At 33.1% G+C, this 10,916-nt stretch overlaps 1 protein-coding gene across 1 annotated transcript; it reads left to right on the forward strand.

Moving 5' to 3' along the window:
* Window positions 1-3,636: 3,636 nt before the first annotated feature.
* On the forward strand, window positions 3,637-7,716 carry LOC126772504 (histone-lysine N-trimethyltransferase SMYD5). Its single transcript, XM_050492901.1, has 7 exons — window positions 3,637-3,794; window positions 3,863-3,990; window positions 4,268-4,504; window positions 4,861-5,098; window positions 6,633-6,810; window positions 7,041-7,255; window positions 7,494-7,716. The coding sequence occupies exons 1-7, from the start codon at window positions 3,756-3,758 to the stop codon at window positions 7,611-7,613; spliced, it is 1,155 nt and encodes a 384-aa protein (XP_050348858.1). The 5' UTR covers window positions 3,637-3,755; the 3' UTR covers window positions 7,614-7,716.
* Window positions 7,717-10,916: the final 3,200 nt, after the last annotated feature.

The following is a 10,916-nucleotide window of genomic DNA, read 5'->3' on the forward strand; positions in this document are numbered from 1 at the left end:
GATTCCGTCATCTCCCGGAGCTTTGTTGTTTTTAAGCTGTTCTAGAGCCGCCCTAATCTCTCCTTGGTCAACGACCGGGAGCTCCTCGGAGTAATGGCGCATAAGAGGGGCGCGCTGGTCATCAATACTGATTCCCACGGGTTTATCCGATCTTGAAGAGAACAACTGCCCATAAAACCTCTCTACTTCTCCGATAATCTCAGGCCTAGAGGTAACGACCCCACCATTTTCAGTTTTAAGTTTTGTCAGACGCGGCCTCCCAAACTTGCGAGCGAACACTTTCGATCCCCGATTTTGCTCAATCGCAGCCTTGATGGCACGGGTATTGGAGCGTCGGAGATCGCGTCGCGTCAGCGTTTTTATTGTTCGGTTTAAGGCCTTATCTGACAAAAACGATGGTAGTTCTCGTCGTTTTCTCATGAGCTCGAGTGTCTCAGCAGAGAGTTTTGGTGCGTTGTCTCTTCTCTGTGGCGGAAAACACTTGCGGGATGTGTTTTGCAGTATTTTGACCAGCGTGTCGGTTCTCTCATCAATGCTGCTTATGGTTTCCAACGCGGTGAATTGATTTTGAAGTTCCATTTGGAACTTTTCGGAGCCTTGAGCAGCTTGGAGCATGGTAGGTCGGAGAGTAGACCTCATCATTCTCGATCTTTCGGCTTTTAAGTTGATATTTAGAGTGCCTCGAACCAAGCGGTGATCACTTCCGGTATTAAACCTGTTGATCACTGAAACATCTCTAAATATGTGCCTTTTATTCGAAATGATAAAGTCTATCTCGTTCCTTGTCACGTTATCGGGGCTTCGCCAGGTCCACCTCCTCTGAGGCTTCTTTTGAAAGAAAGAATTCATTAAAAAAAAGCCCCTGTGCTTCGAGAAAGTTTACCAGCATTTGCCCCCTGTGATTTCTGCAGCCCAAGCCGTAAGGTCCGACTTTCGATTCACCGCTATCTTGTACTCCCACTTTAGCATTAAAGTCTCCCATAACAACATTGTAGTGGGCCTTCGAGGTGTCGTTGAGGGCCTTTGCGATGTCCTCGTACATCGCTTCGACCACATCATCAGAGTATGTCGAAGTTGGCGCATATACCTGTACGACCTTCAGGGAGTACCTGTCGGAAAGTTTTAGGACAAGGTACGCTACCCGGTTCGACACACTACTGATTTCCACAATGCTGCTAATGAGATCCTTTTTGACTAGAAAACCGACACCACCCTGGGAGAGGTTATCACCTCCGCGGAAGTAGAGTAAGTTACCGGACTCTAGAGTTATCGTGTCCTCCCCCTGTCTTCGGACTTCAGATAACCCCAGTATATGCCAGTTTATATGACTTAACTCTACTTCTAATTCGGCGAGGTGATGGTCCAGCCTCATCGAGCGTCCATTATACGTTGCCATTTTCAGTCGTTTTATACGGTAGCCTGCCGTGAACCGGTGATTCTTAGCACCCCCTGCCCTGCCGATACCGCGACCGCTACCTTGGTCGGGCCTAGCGGGCTTGCCGGTAACTGGGGGCCTTTTTTTTGGGCGCATCTGCCATTAATGGAGGGGTTTGCCCATACTCGCCGCGCTGGGCAGGCGTGTTGGCGAGCGCAGTAGGGGGGGTAAGATGTTTATGGGAGGGACGCTGCTGCCCATCCCCCCTTTTCCCCGTCCCTCAGTCGCCTCTTACGACACCCACGGGATGAGATTGGGGGAGTACTATTCTAAGCCGGTACTCCACGGCAAAGCGTTAATCCTTGTTTAAATAGGATAACTAGAATTTATTTTGTAAAAAGTTTTTATTACTACAAGGAAACTTAATAATAAACATTAAAATAGAGCAAGCATGTTCAAAACTCTACTGATATACATGAAATATAGACAAAGAAAATATTTTCTTACATAAAACTATTCTCCCTAATTAGTTGGCCACAACTGTAGATATATATAATATATATATAGTCAAAGTTAATATGTATATTTATATATATATTTCTACAGATATGTAATATTAACTTGGGAAGAGGCAGTTATTTTGAAATCACACACAGACAGATTTTTTAAGATCACAATTTATTTTCTGTATTAAATATATATATTTTTTATAAATAGTAGTAGTGCTAACATGCTGCAAAATCGCTAGGAGTAACAGATACTCTGGGTGTTCCAGATAGTCAGAGTTTGCACTATCATAGTTTGAACTAATAGCATGTAATTCTTAATTAAATTTGTGCATACAGATTCATTTTCCGATTGATTTTTTAATAGGGTTTGCAGTAAATCAAGTATTTATTCATTTTGAAGACTTCAAGACGTTTTACACTGATTTACTCACAATATTCTAAACAACACGCACAATACAAACTAAGATATTGTTGCTACTAACGAATATAAGTAAGCAAGTCAAAAGTTTACAAAAGTACCCTCTTAAGTCAAATGACAATTGAAATGAAAATTGCGTAGTATAAGAAAATTTTACGCAGATCATTTAGTGTACTTTTGGCAAAGACTAATAAAAATAAATACAAATACACAGCTACAACTCTTTTAAAAACAAACATTATTCTCTCTAATTCCTGCTTCCCCCTTCCTTCTTAAGTCCACGCGAGCTGGTTCTCGATGTCACCGCCTAACTGACATCAATTCCATCGCGCACAAAGAAATTAGGCAACTCCTTTCTTTGTCGCACTTCCAAAAAATTGAATTCCTTACCAGCTCACGTGTTCCCCTCCTCTTACAACCCGGGTTCCTTCAAACGAGGCAGGAAGAGACATCCTGCGGGCCGGCAAGGCGGGGACGGCTAGTACAGAACATTCTTCCCGACTGTACTATCGTCGTCGCGTTTGGACTCTACTACCACTTACCATCAGGTGGAGTAGTCATTTGCCATCCCGGCGCATATAAAAAAAAATATAGTATTCTATTTGAAAACTAGGTAGATAGATGGTTATGTTCTTATTGCATAACTGTTTTAAATTATTCAGTAACCTAATAAAATTTGAATTCCAAAATGATTATGTTTATCGCAACTACATTTAGTTCTACGATTCTGTGAGTTGAACGAAGAGTGAATCAAGTGCTTAGCGATGTAATAGTGTGATATTTTAGTAGGTAGTCGTGATTTTTTTATTGTTGAATTTGTCATATCTAGAGAAATATTTCCATGTACTTGTAGTTATCGAATTGAGATGTTTCCTAAAAGTTCAGTCTAGTGTGGGGGATTAAACTAATAAATTTTATGCTTTTCAATGATATTATGTATATTTTTCTTAGAAAAATAGCTTAAATAAACAATAATAGCATTTTTAATATTTATTGTCAGTTGAGGATATTATGTATATTTTTCTTAGAAAAATAGCTTAAATAAACAATAATAGCATTTTTAATATTTATTGTCAGTTGAGGTCACTAAAAACGTCCTAATTTGAGACGTATTTCAGTCTTCAATTTGTGCTCGTCAGCAACATATCTGCTTCTTTTTACATGCATAATATCATTTTTATAAGATAAATATGTAGATTAAAATAATAGACAAAGTACTGAGGACAGTGTATTATTATCGATTTGAAGAATTTTTATGTTTCTAAACGTTTAGGAAGATTGTACAAAAAATGACAAATGACGTTGAACTACAGCAAATTCTAACCTGACAACTTGACAAGTATTAAATTTGATCAAAATTCTAATTCTTTAATTGTAATAACCTTTAAAAATATTCAAAGCATTTCTATAAAAGTATAAAAAAACTACCAATCCGATTATCAGAAAAACAATTATGGAAGGATTTGAAATAAGGATATCAAACAGTAAAAAGGTAATTTACCGGTTTCCATATGTATATATGTATTTTTTTTAATAATTACTAATAAATGATTTTTACAGGGAAAGGGGCTGTTCGCAACTAAGCAGTATAATGAAGGCGACATTATTTTAGAGGAAGACCCTTTAGTATCATGTCAATTTGCCTGGAATGCTGCCTACAGATACTTAGCATGTGATCATTGCATGAGGTTTATTTCTTTTTAATAAAAATAATCTGTTTATATTTATATTATACAAATTTTAATATTACTCTTTATATTAAAAACACCTAGCATGTATCTGTAATTTTTTTCATCAATAAGCAATGCTAATTTTTTGAGTTAGGTGTGTTATGAACTCAAAATGTTTACGTCATTTCATCTATTAATATGACTATGAGAAATCATTACACAATCTTAGAACTCACAATATTATGTAGACTAGTTAAAAGCAATCATAATTACAATGTAAATATATATCTTTCAGACCCCTGGAGACCCCGGAACAAAATGTAATACGTTTATCAGGCAAACCAGATATTTTATTGCCACATTCCAATTGCTTTGAAGATGATCTATTAAACATTACAAGTTGTAACCAATGTGGTATACTGTATTGTTCCGAAGAATGTAAAGTGAACTCTTTAGCTATTTATCACCGCACTTTGTGTTATATACAAAATGATGCTCATCATCCAATAAATTTGCTCATTGAAACATGGAAGTAAGTAAATTAATCTTATAATCATTATATAGTATATATAAATATTATGTCAAAAGATATAATCCAATATGTATCGTCCGAGCTATTGTTTAAGCATGTGAAATTGTAACCGATAGTTGGTACCCGCAAGACAGGCTTGCCAAGTGTGGGGCCACTGGATGTTTTGTTTCAATGTTAATTTTTTGTGTTAATAAATTAATTTTTTTTTTGATAAAGCATTTAATCTAATTATTGTATTAAAATAAGATGACATTTGTATATAATTTTAATTCATACTGACTTTAAATACTTACAATTTTTATCAATATAAGTTGCATTATATCTATTTAGTATTGTTAATATAATATATTTTTCAGACAAATCCATTATCCTCCGGAAACAGCAAATATAATGCTTCTAGTTCGAATATTGGCATATATACAGCAACATTCCGATCCAGCATCTGCCGCTGCAACAATCAAACAATTTTGTCACAGAACTGTTAATGAAGATGCAGAATTAGTTCACAAAGTATTAGGAGATGAGTTTAGTGGTCAGTTGAATACTCTAAGGGAAATGACGGCTAATGTTATTAATGGAGAATATATACAAGAGGTAAGCTCTCAAAAGTTTACATATACACACATACTTATTTGAGATTTTGAATGAAAATAGTTAATTAAATTATATTGTAAGACAAATGTTATAATTACAAATGATTAAATATTAAAACTACTTTAAAATGAAGTGAAGACAGACTCTCCATTCTTTATAAGTTAGTCCATTTAGTTGTAATCAAACAAAAATTTTGATAGATTTTACTGAAAGAGACATTGTAATTAAAATAAGTAACAGTATATAAATATAATCTTTACAATCATAAATATACAACTGAAATTTGCTTAAATAACATGTTCCATGTTCATACATGCTACAAGCAATGTTGGCTCTGTGCCTTATGTCAAGAAAAAATATTTTTTTGGTTCTTTCGTCAACATTCTAATCTGCAATCACAAATACACAATTATATTATTTGTTATATTATAGACAAGCTGACCCGTGCCCACTTCGTTGGGCGGTAAACATTTTTACTTGTGATGAAATTTTGATTGTAGTTTGGTTAGTATTGAGTGCTATGATTTCCTGACTGCCAAACTGACTGACTGCGTTGGACGAACATTAATAAAATTGTCTCGCGTATTTGGTATTCTAAATTATCTCTTATACTATGCAACCAAAAAAGATACCGTAAAAACCAATTATCTAAATAAAATATCCTTGGTGATAAAGCAATTTATTTCTTATTAGAATGATGTGATGTATATGAAAAAAATAGAAATATCACCGAATAGATTACGATACGGTCACGGTTCCATACCTATGTCGTATTATCTCTTTAACCATTCGTCAAATATATGCAGTAAAAGGGAATCAGTAAAAGTCTTTTGTTTTAAACACTTAATATAATAAGTTTAGTTATTTTCATAAGAATTCATAATTGTTGATAATATGACCTAAGGATTTAAATTATTTTTTTAATATAAAAAAACTACTTTTTGTGACTTAAATATAAAAGTTACACATATGCTGTCGCTGACTTTTTTGTAGGCGTTATCAAGCTCTACAACTTTTCTATATAACTTAATCATATATCTGTCATCGTAAAGGCAGCGTTCGTGAGAAACTTTTTCGTTCGACCGTTTTTGTCCGACTTACTTTGCAAATCCGACTACCACGATTTTCATTTTATGGGTCAATTAATAGCCTATGACACACAAGTAATGTGGCTTTCTATTGGTAAAATAATTTTCCAAATTGGTTCGGTAGATCCAGAGAATACCCCCTACAACCTCACAAACTTTACCTCTTTATAATATTAGTATGGTTTCTTCAAGATCTTGACCAATGTTATCACATCATTTCAATGTGATAGTTGTGTAGTTGTTTTTGTTTGTGCTCCTGTGGTTGTAATAGGATATTGACCGATTTTTCTACATTGAACTGAATCCAATATTATATAATTTTATTATTTTGAATATACAATCAGTATGTAAATATACCAAAACTATAATATACACTTAAGTGCTAAATAATTAATATAATCTTTCAAATTATGATCTATAGATAAGCAAAAGAAATATTTTTTCAGTTCCTTACTCCTGAAGGATTCTGTTCTCTGATGGCTTTAGTGGGGACTAATAGTCAGGGAATTGGCACAAGTCCCCTTTCACTGTGGGTCACTTCAGTATCGCAGTTGACCATGTCAGATGATGAAAGGCAACAGCTTGATATGTTTATAGATAAACTTTATCAGTATGTTGAAGAAGGTAAGACAATATTTTTGTAGTATGTAGATTTCATCTAGCATGTAGCGGAAATTTATTTATGGAATAAGTACAATATATCACAGACAAAAACTATCAAATTACATTGAAGAGAATATAAAATCCTAATAAAACAATTCTTATTATTGTGCATAAACCCAGTATTGTATTTAATGTTCTGAACTTGAGCTAGTATATTTCATAAATAGTTATAAAATCTCACATTGTTGCAGAATCTGGTCAATTTTTAAACACGGAAGGCTCTGGATTGTTTCGATTGCAGAGTGCTTGCAATCACAGTTGTGCGCCAAATGCTGAGTCCTCATTTCCATATGGCAATCACAGGATACAATTAAAGGCATTGAAACCTATAATGCCAGGGGAAGAAATTTATATAAGCTATCTCGATGACTGTACTCTGCAAAGATCGAGGCATTCAAGACAAAAGGTGAAGTTAATATTATTGTTTTTAAACTGAAAGAAACATGATTTGATGATAACATATTATCTAAATACACTTTTCGTGATCGTTTGATATCCAAAGTCTCTTCTAAGAAGGTGTAAGATATGCATAAAATATATTTTTTTTATGAAGTTAAATCATAGTAGAATAGCATCTTTGATATATGATAATGTATTTATACATTATAAATTGTATTTATAAATTCATGTAAACTTTATTTCAGGAGTTAGCAGAGAACTACCTTTTTATGTGTTGGTGCCAACGTTGTAGCTCTCAAAGTTCGGAGCCAGACTGTACCAGCGAGGAGGATAATAGTGAAGAAGAGATTGATGCGGATGACTGATGTTCTAACTTCCTTGCCCTGTGCTTGTTGGGCATTTAAGACTCTTGTGCAAACAATCCTTATTATTAATAATTGAATATTCCTTTCCCAGTGTGTGTAACATATAAGACTTTATTCACCACATTGCATTCTATTGCCAAAGTGAAACATATTATTGTGTGCCAATAACAAGAAATAAGGGTCATAAGTCATACCACTGAATCGGAGAAGGCTAGATACCACAAACAGTTCATCGAAACTTGTCTGAAGTAGGAGCCATTCACTTACTTGCCGCTCCTATTTCTTTTAATGTTCAATTGCGCACGCGCCGCTGAGCAATTGTTGTAGTAATATTATGTTCTCATGTTAGTGAATGTGCTTCTTGATGAGTATAAAGTTTCTTTAACCCGAGTTGTCAAATAATAGGGGGATAAAACATGTTATATCGATAAATTAAATTCCTAAATAGAAATTTTTTATTTTTATTTAAACGATTATATTAAAACTATTTCATTTTTCACTTAAAAATAAAATATTATCAGTGAAAGTATTCCAAGAGACGAGTAGTGATGTCATTGCAGGTTTGAAATAATGACATAAAGATTTTATACTATTGAATGAACATGCGGTATGTAGCTTACTCTGAGTATGTGATTTATAATAAACTTTGAACCTGTATTACTAATAGGCAAGGGTTGTTCATTATCTTATCTGTATGTCTGTTTATAGTCAAAAAAAAAAAAAAAGAAAATGTCTATTTTATATACTAATGTAACAAGATATATAAATGTATTAATATGCTTTTGTATCTACTGCTAGAAATTTCAATGCAATATTCCTCAGTAAATACTTAATAATTTTATTGCATTAGTTTTTTATAAAACTTCGGTATTTCAATGCATTTTGTATTTTTAGAGACAAGTGAGCGAGACTTCGCGAAAATGCGGCCTAACATAAAATATCCCGTAGGCTCATATTCGTACATTTTATCGAAACATTAATATGAATAATAAATAATTGAAAATATTATTGGTAGGTGACATAAAACAAAATGCTTTTAAATCATTTGGTTTTAATGTTCAAAACATTAAATCGATTGTTGATTACTTATTCGTGTACTTACGCCATTCATCCATTACGTTTATATCACTTAAAGTATTAAAACGTGAGAGCTGAAGATACCATGTCTATCGTAAAATGTTCATTGATGTCATATTTTTAACAAATTCGAGACGCTTACACTAATTTTTTTGAATTAAACCTATTAATTAACACCTTCAAGCATTTATGCCTTTCATTATTTAATTTAATTAAATATTTCCACCAACCCGCACTGGAGCAGTGTGGTGGAATAAGCTCTAAACCTTTTCCTCAAAAAAAAAGGAGAGGAGGCATTTAGCCCAGCAGTGGGACATTCACGGTTACGGTATTTAATTTAAATTAAATTGATACAGAGGGCGATGATTTATAAAACGATTTTTATTATAAAGTGAAAGTGTTTGTCTTAATTAAGATCTCACTAGAACAGATATATTCTTTAAATATGTAATAAATAAACTTCATAACAGTTTTAAACTTAAACCAACCCTCATACAACAATGTTACGCTAGATAGAACATCCCTTTTCGTTACGAACATTTTCTATAAATGATCCCATGAGGGTGTTTCTTATAATTGCTATAGTAGTATATATTTATGGTACCCTATTTAATTCTGTAAGCTTTTTAAATAATAAATGTATTGTAAATGTCTGTGGAAGTATGAAAAGTATGTTCATACTTAAGCTGTGTTTCCACCAGTAAAATAATTGGAGACTTTTGTGCTGTCAACTCTTGTTGGTGACAAAAGTCAATGTATTTAAAGTTGTCATCAAAAAGTTATGCAATATTTTGTAATCGTTAGTGACTTTTAACACTTAAATTGCCAACTATTTCAGTGGAAACGCACCATTAGGTAGAGTAAGATTATTGACTTACATCAATTTAAAAAAAAAGTTAGGTTTGGAAGTGGATCGAAATTTAAATTTTGAATATTTAAAAACTTAATTCGAATTAATTTAGATGTAAGTGAATATTGTACAGGTAAAAACGAATTTGGTATGTCGCCTAAAAATGTAACGGCCTAATTACATTAATGAAAAATATCCGTCGTTATATTATTAAGTAATAAAGCGTATATGTTTATTCGTTTAAAAATTTGATGAAACAATAGTGTTATTACGTCATAGATATATTTAAACGTTTTAGATTAAATTCATGTTATGGTTGTTAAGCCTAAATGTATTTAATGTTAGATCAGAGTTAAATGCATTTTAACGGAAATAAATTCCTTATAACAATGGTATATAGTTCTTTATTTATTACCCAAAACGTAAAGCATTTTATGAAGTTTTCTTAGGTCGTCGATTCGATATAAAAAAGTAACACAAAGTAAACGGAATCGGGAACCAAATACAACCGTCGAATACGCGAACAAAAGCAAACAGAATATGCAATAAAACACGTGCCTCATGGTTTGTCCGTTCATTATTCTAATTTTTACTTGAAATAATTTCTGTAGTTAAATGGCTCTACCCACAATTCATTGATTCAATTGATGCATAACAAATGATGCAAAACAAAAAAAAAATGAATCGAAAGCGTCAATAGCGCAATCAGGTTTACGGACCTATGTATGTAAAAGTAGCAGGTTCAATCAAGAACAGTTAAGACTCCTAACACAAGCTGAAACATAATTGGAGTAATAAATAGGAATATTAGTTATTCCTTAAAAATGGACTTTGCTAGTATTCTTGTAAAAAAGCTTTAATAAGTTTTTAGTTTAGGAAGGGTTTTTGCACAGTCTTGCGTTATGTCAAGCAAAAGTAAAAGTTGGCTTGGTGTTTATTAAATTAGACATCTTATAATTCAAGCCAGATTTTTGATACCAAATTAAGCAGAGCTTGTATTATGGAAACCAGACAACTGATATGCTATATATACTACTTTTTTTTTGTAAATACATACTTGTATACATAATTACACCCAGACTCAGGACAAACAGACATGTTCATGCACACAAATGTCTGTCCTGGGTGGGAATCGAACCCACAACCTTCGGCGTGAAAGGCAAGTATGAACCAACCACGCCAACCGGCTCGTCAAATTGCTGAAAGTTGTTTGTTTGTGAGTCAACCTACTAATCTATAACAAGTCAATCTAAAATAATAAATAAAACATGTTTAATTAATAATAAACATAGCTAATTAGTTACGTGAGCAATTATATAATTGTCACAAAACTATAACAGTTAAAATCAACTCGTATCTATAATTCTATTTTTGCT

Source organism: Nymphalis io, chromosome 12, assembly GCF_905147045.1.
Source record: "Nymphalis io chromosome 12, ilAglIoxx1.1, whole genome shotgun sequence".
NCBI lineage: Eukaryota > Metazoa > Arthropoda > Insecta > Lepidoptera > Nymphalidae > Nymphalis > Nymphalis io.